This window comes from Babylonia areolata, chromosome 21, assembly GCF_041734735.1.
Source record: "Babylonia areolata isolate BAREFJ2019XMU chromosome 21, ASM4173473v1, whole genome shotgun sequence".
NCBI lineage: Eukaryota > Metazoa > Mollusca > Gastropoda > Neogastropoda > Buccinidae > Babylonia > Babylonia areolata.
Window position 1 is genome coordinate 12,637,195 of NC_134896.1, and position 17,026 is coordinate 12,654,220.

At 41.6% G+C, this 17,026-nt stretch overlaps 1 protein-coding gene across 3 annotated transcripts in view; it reads left to right on the forward strand.

The window, feature by feature from the left end:
• The window catches only part of LOC143296695 (multiple coagulation factor deficiency protein 2 homolog), a 48,480-nt gene extending 32,090 nt beyond the window's left edge, over nucleotides 1-16,390 (forward strand). For 2 of the 3 annotated variants that reach the window (XM_076608733.1, XM_076608735.1), the window contains one exon: nucleotides 5,575-8,163. In XM_076608733.1, coding sequence (XP_076464848.1) covers nucleotides 5,575-5,843 — 269 coding nt within the window. In that variant the 3' untranslated portion in view covers nucleotides 5,844-8,163. Of the gene's footprint in view, nucleotides 1-5,574; nucleotides 8,164-15,692 lie in introns of those variants that run through there. The other variant, XM_076608737.1, reaches the window with a different exon arrangement.
• Nucleotides 16,391-17,026: the final 636 nt, after the last annotated feature.

Genomic DNA, 17,026 nt, shown 5'->3' on the forward strand with positions numbered 1-17,026 from the left:
TTGTTTGAAGGGTAAGACTGCAAGTATCAGAGAGAAACCAGCATTGGTGAATGTGTGATCATGACATACCCAGTCCTAATAACAGCCCACCATCAACAACAACAACCTCAAAAAAAAGAGAAAAAAAAAAGAGATAAAATGGCTTTGAAAAACACCACCAACAAAACAACAGTAATATGACAGGCAGAGTGTGGTTCGTCCGTCGGGATCGACGAGGACCATCTAGTCATCCTGGGGGTGGGTGGGTTGGGCTGTGTGGGTGCGCAGATGACTGGTCAGGCCAATCCGCACTCGGAAGGTTCTGACGCAGTGTGGACAGGGGATGGTGGCGGCTGTCGGGAACTTGCTGGCACTGTTTTTCCTGGCCTCTCTGCGTTGCTCTGCTGCAGCGATTCTGTTGGCCTCACAGGATTTGGCGCCTTTTTGGACAGCTGAACGCCACTTTGGTCTGTCCATTGCATTCAGCTCCCACGTGTCGTGGCTGATGTTGAAGGCCTTCAGAGAAGCTTTCAGAGTGTCTTTGAAGCGCTTCTTTTGGCCTCCATGGAAGCGCTTGCAGAGTAACCCGTCAGTCACAGCATTGGACTCGCAGTCTGAGGGTCCTGGGTTTGATCCCGGCACTGGTGCTTGGTGGCTTAAGGGCAGATTTTTTTCCCCCCTGTCTTCCTGGTCAACAGTTGTGCAGACCTGCTCATGCCTTAATCATATTCATGTGCATACACATGCAGACAATCTATAATGCTTGTTAAAGATCACATAATCCATGTCAGAGTTCGGTGGGTTATGGAAACATGAACGCAACAACGCTGACATAACCCCACCCACCCCCCTCCCCATCCACCCCCATCCCTTCCCAAAAACAGAGTATGGCTGCCAATATTGCAGGTTCAACCAGAGTTGAATATCATAACAGTGAACATGAAATAAAAGAAAACATAAGAGTTGTAACCCATGAATGCAGAGAGAAAGAACAACAATACATCAAACATGTACACACACAAAAGTACAAACTTCATTACAACAGCCTGACATGAAACCAGCAAGCTTCAGAGCTTTCAGATCATAAATCCAGGAATGGTCCTGGCCATTGAGTTAAAGGTTTTAAAAGTCCAGCAGCCATTTATGGCCATCAGGGCAGTGGATTCATAACCACTCTGTCTAGCTTTCGGCTTAGGAAGGCGGGGCCCAATCCTTTCCTTTCTGTAGTTTTAACCGTCCCTGACCTAAGTCAGGTTCCCTTTCACACCTGAGTGGAAATTGGAATGAGGAAAATCGGGGTAAAGCATTTTATAATGTGCCTTTTTTCTTCTTCTTCTTTTTGCCTCATTTGTGTAAAGAAAATGAGTTTATGGAATAACCATTAGTTTGTGTGTGTGTGTGTGTGTGTGTGTGTGTGTGTGTGTGTGTGTGTGTAGAGGTGAGTGAGTGAGTGTGCATGTATTTGTGTGTGCATATGGGCACGCACATGCACACACTGGTGCACATATGCCTGCATTCATGGTAAACTCAACACTAGCATTTTCTTGGAAACCACCATACTGCTGGCAACAAAATTGAGACATAGCAAATACTGTTGTGATGTCTTTTTGAGGGGATACCCTTTTCAGTGACCTAATTTCCAGGTCAGATTTCCACATAAGTCAAACAGTTCATTCAAAGGCTTTGTTGTTATGTCTGTTGCTGTCATCATTGTTCAGAAGTGGTTTAAATATTGTAGTTTTCACTTCTTCACTCTGTTAGCTAACAATGAATTATGAAGGATTGTTTGAAATAAGGTAATAATGGTCACATATCACAGTAAAATTATTGTGTTGTAAATTATATTGGAAATAATAACTATGATTAGGACATTTTGCATATCAATATAAAGGGAAACATTTATGAATATAAAATCTCTTCACAACTTCTATTTACCGGAATTTTTTCCCCAATCAGTGTTCAATTTCATTTAGTAACTGATTTATGATTAATGTATGCATGTGTATCGCTGGTGGTGTGTGTGTGTGGATATGCATATTGTTGTGGTTGTTGTGACATATGATTAAGATCATACTGGTGTTATTTCCAGAAATGCCTAATATCATTTATCACTCGGTTTGAAGGAAGTCCTCAGATTTTTTTGTTTTTGTTGTCTTGACAGCAGAAGGGATTTGAGCAGATCATTTGTACAGGATATTGATGTTGTCACAGCAAAGTTGCTTTACTGTACTTCTTTCTGCATCATTTTGCATTGAGAAACATGTCTGTCTAGATTTCACTGACAGAAGGGGGTTCTGAGAAAATGTGGGAGAGTTCAACAACACTTTGCAGTGAATCCACTTGGCCATGCTACAACTGACATACAATCATAGGAAAGTTTAACAACCCTCGCAATTAATCCACTTGCCCATGATACACACAGAACTACCAAAGCTGTGTGAACCATTACTAACATACAATGAGGACTACCAAAGCTGTGACCCATACTAACATGCAATAAGAACTACCAAGGCTGTGAACCATACTAACATACAAGGAGAACTACCAAGGCTGTGAACCATACTAACATACAAGGAGAACTACCAAGGCTGTGTACTATACTACCAAAGCTGTGTACCATACTAACATACAGTCAGAATTACCAAGGCTGTGAACCATACTAACATACAATAAGAACTACCAAGGCTGTGTACTGTACTACCAAGGCTGTGTACCATACTAACATAGTCAGAATTTCCAAGGCTGTGAACCATACTAACATACAATAAGAACTACCAAGGCTGTGTACTGAACTACCAAGGCTGTGTACCATACTAACATACAGTCAGAATTACCAAGGCTGTGACCCATACTAACATGCAATGAGAACTACCAAGGCTTTGAACCATACTAACAGTAAACTTACAATAAGAACTACCAAGGCTGTGTACCATACTAACATACAATCAGAATTACCAAGGCTGTGTACCATACTAACATACAATCAGAATTACCAAGGCTGTGTACCATACTAACATACAATCAGAATTACCAAGGCTGTGTACCATACTAACATACAATCTGAACTACCAAAGCTGTGTACCATACTAACATACAATGAGAACTACCAAGGCTGTGTACCATACTAACATACAATCAGAACTACCAAGGTTGTGTACCATACAAACATAGAATGGAACTACCAAGGCTGTGTACCATACTAACATACAATCTGAACTACCAAGGCTGTGTATCATACTAACGCTGTGTACCATACTAACTTAGAATGAGAACTACCAAGGCTGTGTACCATACAAACATAGAATGGAACTACCAAGGCTGTGTACCATACTAACGCTGAGTACCATACTAACATACAATCAGAACTATCAAGGTTTTGTACCATACAAACATAGAATGGAACTACCAGTGCTGTGTACTATACTGACATACAATCAGAACTACCAAAGCTGTGTACCATACAAACATAGAATGAAAACTACCAAGGCTGTGTACCATACTATGATACAATCAAAACTACCAAGGCTGTGTATGATACTAACATGCAATAAGAACGACCAAAGCTGTGTACCATACTAACATAGAATCAGAACTAACAATGCTGTGTACTATACTAACGCAGTGTTCCTTACTAGCATGCAGTGAGAACTACCAAGGCTGTGTATGATACTAACATGCAATAAGAACGACCAAAGCTGTGTACCATACTAACATAGAATCAGAACTACCACGGCTATGTATTGCTTATCAGTGTATACTGATCTGTTGCAATCTCTGGAACAATATCTCTATTGCAAGAGAAAGAAGATGGCTGCAGTGGTTAGACTGAGAGAGAGAGAGAGAGAGAGAGAGAGAGAGAGAGAGAGAATAATAATATCTCACTGTGTCTGTCTGTCTGTCTGTTTGCTGTCAGTCTTCTGCCCTGTTTTGGTCTGTTACTTTTGACGTTTCCATGGTGGTGGGTTATATGTATTCTCACAATGCACTGCTGTGCTATTTCTTATATTCTGGCACTCAAATTCTGCTATTTCTAACTTGCTCGCTTGCCTGCCACTGACGCCCTGATAACAGGGTTGCATTGCATCATTCAAGATTGTAAGCCAGGCACATATTCCTGTACGTTAGTGTTATCATGATGTACTTTTTTGATTGGGCGTGGGTGGGGGGAGAGTGAAGTGGGAGGAGTATGTTTGTTTTTTTGGGGAGGGGGTGGGGGTGGAGGTGGGGGGTAGAAATGGCGGGAGGGAGAGGGACTCATCAAAAAAAGAAAAAAAAAAAAAAAGGAAAGAAAGAAAGAAATAGGAAATAAATGTTAAAGTAATGGAGGATAAAGGGTTTTGATGGTTCTGGAAAGTTGTTACCATTTCATATATATTTTGGTTTCCTGTTCAGAGCTGTCAACAGAAATTGAGTTCAAATCAGTGAGGGTATAATGGTATACATGCACTGGCTTTTTTTTTTTTTTTTTTTCTCCACTCCCCATCCTACACCCAACACCCACCACCTTCACTTGATTCTGAGTGGGGATTAGGGGTGCTAGTTTTTTTTAGCGTGAGATGATAAAGTGAGGTAACTCTGTGTGCAGCACAGTGACTTGTTTGATCTGACTCTTGCCACAGCCCCCCCCCCCCCACCCCCCCACTCACTCACTGGGGTCATTCTCTGAAGCACTTTGCTTCCTTCCTTCTGCTGCTTACAGCACACAAATTCACCACCTTCTTACCCCCCTCTCCCTCCCCCCCAGCCCCCCCCCCGTCCACAACACCCCCCACCCCTCTCCCCTCCACACCCCCGCTCCCCCAAAACCTCCTTGGTCATGGATTACTACTGCCCATTTCTGAAGACTGAGGGTGTGAATTTATAATCATTTCCCTTGCGTAACCAAAGTGAGAGAGTGAGAGGGGGGGAAAAAAAAGAAAAAAAAAGGGGTGGGGGAGGTGTTGGGGGGGGGGGTGGGGTTGAGGGTGCAGAAGGAAATGTTGCCTTTTGTACTCCTCTGCTCATGTCTCTTTCATTGCCTTCAGTGGGAAGGGTTGGGACTGACAGGGGAAAGGAGGAGGGTGACAGAAAGGAAATCTTGCTTCTTGCTTGTCAGCGCAATAACCCTGAACACACTTCCTTTCCCACTGTACCCAACCCCCCCCCCCAGCCCCCACCCTCACACCCCCACACCCCCACTCCTGAGACCCCCTCTCCCTGACACTCCCCCCCACCCCCCATCCCACCACCACCTCCGCCACACCTTGAGATCTCCACCTTTCCCCATACACTCTCCAATTCCTCTGTTCTTCCTCAAGTCACCTAGTAGTGATGTGTGGGTTTGTTTTTTTTTTGTTTTTTTTTTTAATTAAAAAATTTTGTTTTAGTACCCCTGCATTACCCTTCTCCCTGACACTCCCTCCACCCTACCCCCACCCCACCACACATTGAGATCTCCACCTTTCCCCCTACACTCTCCAATTCCTCTGCTCTTCCTCCTCAAGTCACCTAGTGGTGGTGTGTGGTTTTTTTTTTGTTTTTGTTTTTGTAATTACAAAATTTTTTAGCACACCTGCATTCCCTCATGCTTGCTCCTCTCTCTCTCCGGCTTTGCAGAGCACGAGAACGCAGCAGGTGAGCAGGGTCAGGATCAGGAGCAGCAGCAGGCCAACAGGGCCCCTCCCAAGATCTTCACTGACGATGAGATCTCCAGCATTGTCGATAGTGTCATTGGGGACAACGACGAGAACGGCGATGGCTATGTGGAGTATTTTGAGTTCAAGCGCAACCAGGAGAAGCAGCGGCAGCAGTACCAGAATCAGCAGCAGAATCAGCAGCAGCAGCAGCAGCAGCAGCAGCAGCAGAACCAGCCTGGGCAGAACTGAATGTGCTCTCTCACTCACACACACTGCTCAGTCTTCAGGGGTTTGGGGGTGGGGGGGAATGGGGGGGGGGGGGGGGGGGGAGAAACTGGGATCTGAGTGGGATGGGTGTGGGAGGTGGGGAGGGCAGGGGGGCAGGGCAGGATGTGAATGAATGTATGTGGGTGGTGGGAGACTGTATAACCAGAATTGCAGGATTGTGAATATGTTGGGTCACTAGTGCGGTGGGTGACAGCATAGCTGATGGTAACAGAATGTGAATATGTTGGGACAGTATAACGGAATAGCAGGATGTGAATCTGCTGGGACAACGTAGCTGAGGAGCACAGTGAACATGTTGGGTCACTAGTGTGATGGTATATGATAGTAATGAAAATCACACACACACACACGCACACACACATGCACACGCACACACACACACACACACAACAAAACAAAACAAAACAAAACAAACACCAAAAACGAAAACAAAAACAAAAAACTTGTGCAGAAGCTGCTGAATCATCACACCAGTCATCTAGCAGTAGGAGAGATTGTTGTTGTTGTTGTTGTTAATGAAGTGAAGTGATTTGAGCAGGGTCTTTGGATGGGCCTGTTTTTGTTGTTGTTGCCATTGTGTGGTTTTAACACAATGATATGGTGTGAGATGGGTTTAACTGAAGGAGGCCAGATGTTTATTGAATCTGTATTTGCAAAGTATGGAAGAAAATTACTGGTTAACAAATGTGGCATCTTAGTCCGAGTGGATCTTTTCAACCCCATTAACATTCACATTTGGTGATTCATTCATTTATTTACCATTACTGTTTTATTTACTGTTACTCAGAGAAACAGAATGTGAATATTTTTCATTCGTCTTAATGTTAGAAATGCAGAAATCCATAAGAGTGTAAGGGGGGTGGAGAGAGAACAAGAACTTTGTGATTTAAGAGGGAGGTGTGTGTGTGTGTGTGTGTGTGTACATGTTATATCTGTGCAGAAGTAATATGCGTCTAATGGATGTACAAAAATGAAAGTCGGCAAAAGAACACTGGGGGGGTGGGGGGGGGGGGAAGGAACTGAAAGCCCTGAACATTCTAAGATTAAAAATGAAGATAAAATCAAGAACAAACAAGACTGTCAGTCTGTCTGTCTTATCTGTTTCTTTGTCTTTGTCTCTTGTCTCCCTCTGTGTGATTGTGATTTCGGGTTTAAAATTGTGTTTGGATGGATTCCCCCCCCCCCCCCCCCCCCCCCAAAACTGGTACCTTTTCTATCACTATAACCAGTTCATTACTACTGTGGGTTTATATGATGGGGTGAATTTCACTGGTGGTTTTCAGTTTAAGAGGATGAAGCTGTGTCCTTGTCTGTATCTAAACCTGTGTGTGAAATACAAAAAGAAATTAAAAAAAAAAAAAATTGTGAATTTTTTCCCCCCAAACCTTGCTTTTGACAACATTATTCCTCCTTACCTTACATCGTGACAGTCCAGGTTGTTTAGGTGCTGTTGAAGAGTCCTCAGCAGGCAGCATCCTTTTTAGAGGGGGATGCTGTTGAACTCGGTTATGTGGCTGAAGCTTAGAAATACAGTAGCACTGTCCCTACTTGTGTGGTAAATTTCCAGCACAGTTTCTTTGCGTTGCGTTTTCCGTTTTCCGCTTGCTTGATCAAGTTCAGTTCTGTTTTGTTGTGTGACATACCAAACATAACTGGGTTTTGGTTTTTGTGTTTTTTTTGGTTTTGTTTTTCCCTCTTGATTTTTCACGATTGGATGTTTAAAGATCCTCTATGATTTGTGATTGATTTTTATCATCTGCTTTTTGTCACCATGCTGTGGGAACAGTCTTGATAGAGTCTTCGACTAATCCAGGAAAGCACATAGTCACTCACTGTCTCAGCATTGAGGATGATCTTCATATGTTTAATTACGAAATCTCACTGGTCTTTTTACAAATGACAATGGTTTATAAAAAAAAAAAGAAAAAGAAATTTAAAAGATAAACTGAAACAGTATGTGTCATACTTACAGATCCATTGTTTAATGTGGTGATTATTGTTATTGTTATTGCTTTGTATTTGTTTTTCTCTCTCGTTATTGTTGTTGCAAGTTTTTGTTTTGTTAATCTTTTTTGGTAGTTGATTCAGTCATCAGTTCTCTGCAGTCAGATTTCCGCTCTGCACCCCTACACGTACCCCTCCCCCAGACAAAAGACAGCTAAATTACTTTCTGTTTCCAAGTGACAGGTCCATGTCCTTGTAGATAAGTTGATTTAATGATCACTGGCTTACCAAGCATTTAGGGAAAAAAAAAAAAAAAAAAAAAAAATCAGAAACAGAATCATAATCTGTGTGTCGACCTCCCACCTTCCTCACCCTCCATCCCCACTCTTCCACCACACACGGCACAGAAATGATGAACTGTGGCCCAAAAGATTCACAGCTTGTAGCCAAGGCTTTTGGCTTTGTTTTTATTTGTGTATTTATTTAGTTATATATATATATATATAAATAGTGTTGTTTGTTCACATTTTAAAATCATAGCCGAGGTTTTTGGCTTTTTATTTGTTTGTTTTATTTATTTATATAATACAAAAAACCAAAAAAAAAAAAAGAAATGTGTGAATTGTTGACATGGTTTATGTCGTGTTGTGCAGCGTGTGTACTGCTGTGTCTCATGTCTGTAATCTTGCATCTGTTACTTTCCTGTCCCCTACCTTCCTCCCTATACCCCTCCCTCCCACCCTCCCTCCCTCTCTCTCTCTCTCTTACACTATCCTAGCCTTCTTCATGTGTGCACATGTTGTGTGTTCATCGTTGTCCTGGTGCATGTATTTCGCATATGTTAAATGGTCGTCGTTGCCCTAGTCAGAATATCACAGTGATGAGTCTGTAGAAAACAGTTGTCAGTATATTTGTCCTTGAAAATGATGTCCTTTTTTGTGTGTTGTACTCTCCCCCCCCCCCTACACCCCCCCCCCATCATGAATGTCCATTTGCCATGAAAAAAAAAATCCTTAATATGTGATATGCTTCATCAAAAACAAACAAACAAAAAAATAAGTTGCCATTATTAAATAAATCAAATACAACTTAATGCATCTTTGTCTTGTCTGGTCTGAAATCCATTTTGTAACACTGAGGATGAAATCATAACAAAGGGAGTATCATCAGGTAGAGTAACTTACGATGGTTTCAGTGTATTTTATTTACATTGAATCAGTTAACATTGATTTATATATATGTGTGTTGTTGAAATGTTTTTATTGGATAAGAAGTGTTCCTTTTTTGTGGGCAGTTAAATCCAGGAATATATTTGTGGCTCTGTTGGAAGAGATACTGTTCTTTGCAGTAGATTTTGGAGTGTTTTTAATTAATGGCACGAATCAAAAAATAAGATAAGATCAAATTGAAATTTAGAAAAAGAGAGTAAAATTATAGTTTGTTAAATTTACTTCTCTGTGTGTTTTTTTGTGGTTTTTTTTTTTTTTTTTAAATTTTTTTAACTTTATTCATTTAGTGCCTGTGATTTTTGTCATTGTTGTTCATTAGAAAATCAAAGTGATTAGCATTATGGACTGATTAGTAATTCTGGTCATTTGCAGCGTAGATAAAACAAAATAAAGTGTATTGTTTTTATGACAGATGTCTGTCCTCGTGTACATATCTAACCATGATACTATGACTGCATACATGTGTATGTGACATGTGGCATGTACGCTGACCTGAGTGGAAAAAAACAACAACAACGGTAAATGATTGTCAGTTGTCATGGTATCACAGCACAGAAAGAACGATCACAGCCCAACACCTATAATCTTGTGCAAATTCAGGATTGGGGATTTCAAGTGTATTGAGAGAAAACTCATATGAACAGCAGTCTTCGCATGCTGCATCTTTCCCCTCATGCAGCAGACCCCTTTCTCTCTCTCTCTCTCTCCCCCCAACCCCTCCCCATGCATCTCCCCCCCCTTCCCCCTCCTCAACCACCACTTCCATCATCACTCCTTTCTCTCCTCTCTCTCTCCCCCAACCCCTCCCCATGCATCTCACCCCCCCCCCCCCCCCTTTCTCTCCTCAACCACCACTTCCATCATCACTCCTTTCTCTCTCTCTCTCTCTCTTCCCCCCCAACCCCTCCCCATGCATCTCCCCCCCCTTTCCCTCCTCAACCACCATTTCCATCATCACTCTTTTCTCTCCTTTCCTGCCTCTCTTACCCCCCCCCCATCCCCTCACCCCACCCCTCCCCTTCCTCTTTCCTTTGAAGATCAGATAGAAAGCAAGCTTCAACAGTGCCAAAAAAAGACTATAAAATACCTGACAATTTTTCTTCTAATTTTTTTTTTTCATGCTAATTTTCTTTTTTCAGCTAGTTTTCTCAAGACCCTATGATTATATATATATATATACAAAAGTTTTATTGAGAAAATTATCTGCTGATATGAAAGACCACACATTAGTTGAAAAACAAACAGGATTTTCCCAAATCTCATATCATTTTTCACCTGGCAGCATTTCAAACTTTCGAATGAAGTGATTGTACACTTTGTTAATTGTCTATGGCATTAAAGGTGAAGTTCGTAGTTTTCAAGGAAGTTTATTAGGGGGTTGTGTACTTTATATGTCATTAGCAATGGCGTTATTCGATGGTGGTTGAGATTTTATACAGTGAAGATGACTCGGTGGTTGCTAGAAGAGAGGAAATATTTGTACAAGCACAATCTGTCACTGGATTGATTAAAGCTTTTTGCGATCATGATTTATCAAACAGATGCTTTCATCTTTGATCACTGCTTAAATGATGACTTTGATTGCGTTGGCCTTGTGATTAAGAGGCCAAAGTATCAAAATTTACCCAAAGTTATCGTTTTATTTTTTGGGGGGGAGGGGTCCTAGATATTGTTCTGTCGTGAAGTGTTGTGGTGTTGGTGACTGTTAGCGTTGTGATAACATGAACGATTTGTTTGGGTTCACATTGTTTTGTAAATGTGGTTGCATTGAAGATCCCCATTGAAGATTTTTTTTTTTTTTTCTCAAGGCCTGACTAAGCGCGTTGGGTTACGCTGCTGGTCAGGCATCTGCTTGGCGGATGTGGTGTAGCGTATATGGATTTGTCCGAACGCAGTGACACCTCCTTGAGCTACTGAAACTGAAACTGAAGATCCCCCCCCCATCGACCCCCCCACATCCCCCACCCCACACACACATGCACATACACTTAGGCACACACACACGTATAGGCAAGTATTGTGGATTTATTTGTTTGTTTCTTTTTGGACATTTCTCAAAAAAAAATTTTTTTTTCCTCACCAGTTATTTCCCTACAATTCCTGGATCTCTCAACAACTCTTAGCTCAGTTTTTATTTATGAATTTGTGTTTGATAGATTTTCTTATTCTTTAGTAAATTTATCATTCAAAGAGACAATTTCCAAAGATTTCAACAGTTGTTTTTTTTCAGCCTATGATGATGTACCTTCAGCAGTGGAAATCATTTTTGTCATAGATTCATTGACAGAGTGATTGTTTTTTCAGAGATTTGTTCATAAAGTTACACAGATCTGATAAAGTTACAATCAAATGCGGTAAATATGTATCCATGTTCCATAACCCTTACACACAATTGTACAGCATACAATTTTTTCACAATCTTTTTCTGTATATATACATATATATATATATATATATGTGTGTGTGTGTGTGTGTGTGTGTGTGTGTATATATACACACTCACACACACACTCACACACAACATAGAAAAAAAGGAAAACGACAAAACAGTTTCTTTGATGCCCCACCGGTTTCGACCACTGGTCTTCGTCAAGGGCGTTTACTGGTATGTCAAAATGCAACACCCACACCAGCAAAACAAAAACAAATAGGTTAACAAAGCTCATAAAAAAGCTGCACCCAGATATATATATATATATATATATATATATCTTCAGATCTACATTATAATTTCATCGTTGATGACAGGATTGCAAAAATAAGCAGTTGTCATTGGTTATATTCGGAAAATGACATTTTGACTGACTTATCTGCACGGTAATGTTACCAATTCAATTTACCAACCATCTGATAAAAAAAAAAGACTTTAACTTGACCATTGACTTTGGCACTAACACTAATGAGCAGGCAGTGCCCACCGTATGTGATCAGTCTTGTTACCCTGTGTGCACATGTGTGTGTGTGCACGCTTACACATCGTTTACATGTTTATGAGAAAGGGGAATTTCTTTTATCTTTTTTTTTTTTACCCCATCAAAATTAATCAAAAGTTAATTTCCAAGTTGTGGATGTCCTACCTTCAACTACGCCAAACAAGCAAAACTTTGAATGAACTTGTGTTATTAAAAAAAAAAAAAAAAAAAAAAAAAAAAAAAAAAAAGTCATATGTTGTTGGAAAGGAAAGAAAATATATATGTTATTTGTCACTTTGACATTTTGGTTGAGGGTTATGTAAACACAGTGGTATCATTTAAAAAAAAAAGTTTTCGTTGAATAAACATTCCAAATGTTTGAGTTAGCTGTTCTGTAGTCTGTTGTACATTTTGTGGAGGTGGAAGTTGTTAGTTCTTTCTCTTTCTGTGGTGTGTGTGTGTGTGTTTGCGTGTGTGCGCGCGCGTGTGTGTGCGTGTGTGTGTTTATCTGTGTGTGTGTAGTTGTATGTGTGTGTCCCTGCTTTGTGTTTAAATGAGTGCATGTGTGAGTTGAAAAAGATTCGGAATATGGTATTGTATGTTTTGTTTCGTTTAGTTTGCTCGTTTGACAGTATTATCATATTTTTTCTTTCTTCCTTTTCTTCTGCCTGACTGCCTGTGTGTCTAATTGTATTTCTGTCTCTGTACCTATATGTACATATTTGTGTGCATGTGTGTGTGCATGCATGGATGGATGTGTGTGTATGTGTGTGTGTGTAAGCTGCAAATGCTTGGACGAGAATGAGCGAAATATCAAATTGGCAAAATCGCCATGCACATATGCACATGTACATGCGCCACACACACAGAGAAATATATATGTAGTGTTTTTGTATGTGCACACTCATACATACACACACACACACGCACGCAACAAAAAGTTTCAAAGCATTTGTCATCAACGTGTGTGTGTGTGTGTGTGTGTGTGTGTGTGTGTATGGGATGAAAATATGTCAGCCGATGACGGAGCAGTACACTTCATGACTGCAGATGGTATATGTTTTGTTTTGTTTAGGTCTGGGATGTGTTGCCGGTGCACCTAAGATTCATCCATATTACGTGCATGCATTATGTTTTGTTTAAACGCTTGTACAGTCTGTCTCTCTCTGCCTCTCACACGTGGACACGTACACAAATATGCACGCACACACACACGGAGATAAATTTGACACACACACAGAGTTGCATTCAAAACAACACTCGCACTCTTCTCTCTCCTCTTAGTTTAGATGAGTTATTTTATACCATTTCAGATCTTTGAAAATATACGTTTGTGGTTTTGAGTTTATATTTATCTGTATGCTTACGCACACACACACACATATGAATATAACCAATTCCACTGCACCATGCACCGTTTTGATATTTTTTTAGATGACGTTTTCTATTTTTGATAGCAGGCGAGCCTTCCAAATGCCTTTTAATTAATTAATTATTTATTTTTATATTCACTGCAAACTGTACCCCGTCATTTAGACACGCTATTCTTTCAGTAGGTCTTCAGATTAAGAAGGCTTTGCCCGCTTATCTCTGCCAGAGGCATCGCTCAATGCTCCCGGTTTTAGTAGATTTCAGAATTTTAGAAGCTCGATCAGCTCTGGACTGTGTTTGTGTGTTCTTGTAAAGCCGCAAATCTTTGGACGAGAATGAAGCGAAACATCGAACTGGGAAAGTTACCGTACATAAATGTACATGCGCGACAGACTGCTGCGGAATTACTTCCGGTTTATTCATTTAAAAAAAAAAAGAAAAGAAAGAAAAAAAAAAAGACACACACACACACACACACACACACAAATTCCGCTCTGGCTCACTCGGGGCACGACAGCCAAATACTCAATACTTTCCATTTCAGGACAATTTGGCGAAAGGTTGATAGGTATAGATTTATAGATCCCACAGAATCAGTTACGTAATAAATAGGGCAGAAAATGAAATAGCTAGACTTGTTGGTGATAACCCAATGTAGAGGTCAAAAATGACGTCACAGTGATGTCATGAAGAGCTGCCCGAAGGAAAAAAAAAACAACAACAAAAAACCTTGAAGTTTCGAAGGAGCAACGTCAGTGGAAGGAAAGAAGTAATTGTTAGAGAAATTAATGTACGGACACGCTCCACATCCACCACCACCACCACCAAAAACAACACCCTTGCTCACACACAATGGCAGAACACCACCACCACCACCAGTGCCAACACCCTCCTTCACACACCAGTACCAAAACACCACCACCACCACCACCACCAATGCCAACACCCTCCTTCACACACCAGCACCAAAACACCACCACCACCACCACCACCAATGCCAACACCCTCCTTCACACACCAGCACCACAACACCACCACCACCACCAATGCCAACATCCTCCTTCACACACCAGCACCAAAACACCACCTCCACCACCAATGCCAACACCCTCCTTCACACACCAGCACCAAAACACCACCACCACCACCACCAATGCCAACACCCTCCTTCACACACCAGCACCAAAACACCACCACCACCACCAATGCCAACACCCTCCTTCACACACCAGCACCAAAACACCACCACCACCACCTGCAACAACAACAAAAACAACAGCAGCCCTCCTCCACACACCAGCACAAAACATCACAAATCAAATCAAACTATGGTGCTTTGAGCCTCGCCGACAACTAAGGCCAGCTATCTCAAGGCTATCGCCACGTTAGCAGCTACTCCCAGACAAAACATATCAACCACCACCACCACCAACGTCAAGTAGCAACAACAAGAACAACAACAGCATCAACACCCCTTCACACACCACCACAAAAACACCGCAACAACAATAACGACACCAGCACCCAGCCCTCACAATCTCCACGTTCAGGGGTGGGGGTGTGTGTGTGCAGAAGTATTACAGAACTTGGATTGTTCCATCCAATTTTCATTAAGCATGACGTAGTGGTTTGGTTGTTTTTTTTTTTTTTTTTTTTTATATCCAGGACATAAATACTTTGTAGATTTAGAGGTCAAACATGAAGGTCAGTTCAACGTGTGTGTGTGTGTGTGTGTGTGTGTGTGTGTGTGTGTGTGTGTGTGTGTGTGTGTGTGTTGGGTGATCTGCTTTGCAGTGTTTTGTTCTCTCTCTCTCTCTCTCTCCCCAGACGAAATATGTTGTGACAAAAAGAGTAATACAACACAACACAATGTCTTGAAGCCCTTGCCTATCTTTCTGTCTTTTTTCTCAAGACGAAATCTGTTGTGACAACACAGCACAACACAACACAGCAAGTCTTGAAGCCCTCGCCAATCTCTCTCTCTCTCTCTTTTCCTCAGACGAAATATGTTATGACAAAAAGAGTAACACAACACAACAAGTCTTGAAGCCCATGCCAATCTCTCGCACTCTCACTCCGAAGTATATGGAATTGAGACACGAATTACTGCCGGTGAAACACTTAAGAAGCCCATCATTGTCCAGACTTTCTTTTATCTTAGCCACATGAAAATACTGAAACAATATTGAAATTTGTCGATGTACATTTATAAAGTACTAAATTTGAGAGGGGGAAATGCCTGAATGATATGTAAATGAACGCATGTTGCATGCTACATTTTGCTGTTGTTATGGGCCAGAGGCCTGATAATTAAATCATTTTTTGACTTTGACTTTTTCTCCCCCCCCATGTAGACGACCATGGAGACGCGGCCACAGATGCGGCGGAGACTCAGCAACAGAGGAAGCATTACAAGACTCCGCAGATCTACGAAGAGGAGCTGGAGGAGATGATCGACGACGTCCTCCGGGATGACGACCTCAACCACGACGGCTACGTGGACTACAGCGAGTTCATGAAGGGCCAGAGACGCCGGGGGGAGTTCGGCGATGGGGAGAAACCGTACAACCCCGACACCTTGTAAAATGGAAGATGTAATGGCGGAGGAGGAGAAGTGGAGCTGAGAAAGAGTGAGAGCGAGGCATGTTGAAGTCTTGGGGTTTAGCGCGACCTGTCTATTATAGGCTGGGATTGTGCTGTGTTGTTGTTGTGTTGTATTGTATTGTATTGTGTTGTGTTGTGTTGTGTTGTGTTGTGTCGGGTGAGGAGAAGTGGAGAGAGAAAGAGCGGGAGCGAGAAAGCGAGACATGTAGTAGTTTTGGGCTTGAGCGCGACCTGTTTTATTATAGGCTAGGATTGTGTTGTGTTGTGTTGTTGTTGTTCTTGTGTTGTATTGTGTTGTGTTGTGTTACGTTATATTGTGCTGTATTGTATTACTTTTGAGAGCGAGGCGTGCGTATTTAACGACCAATTTGCTAGCATTGTGTTGTGTTATGTTGTGTTGTGTTACGTTTGAGAACGAGGTGTGCAGATTTGAATTTGACGACGTGTTGGTTATAATAGTGTTGTACTGCATTGTATTACATTGTGTTGTGTTGTGTTGTGTTGTGTTGTACTTTGTTGTATTCTATTGTATCGTTTTTTGTTGTTTGTTTTGTTTTGTTTTGTTGTTGTTGTGTTTGTTTTTTTGGACACAGCAGGTTTCTCACCACACAGAGAGAGCGCTAATCGCCACAATGCATTGCAGCTCCACCGATATATATATATATATATATATATATATATATATATATATCCTCAGTCTGTAAGTGTATTTGTTTTACAACAATCAGAGTCGACTGCTCGACAGAATGTTGCCAGGAACATCCCCCCCCCCCCACACACACCCACGCCCCACCCATGCGCTACGTGTATGCTTGCACACGGGCGGGACCTCATCCGAAAGACTACCACCCAGGCCACCACTCAAGGTTCTGTAGACGGGCGATTTGCTTTCTAGTCGGGTGTATTACCACTACGCCACGGCTCCACACCCTTAAGGTCAAGTTGTTTATAGTTGTTTATGGGGGAAGAGAGAGAGAGAGAGAGACACACACACACACACACACACACACATATACACACACACACAATTTTTTTTTTTTTTTTTTTTTTTGCCACTGGCAAATATACCCCATTTGGCAAGGGG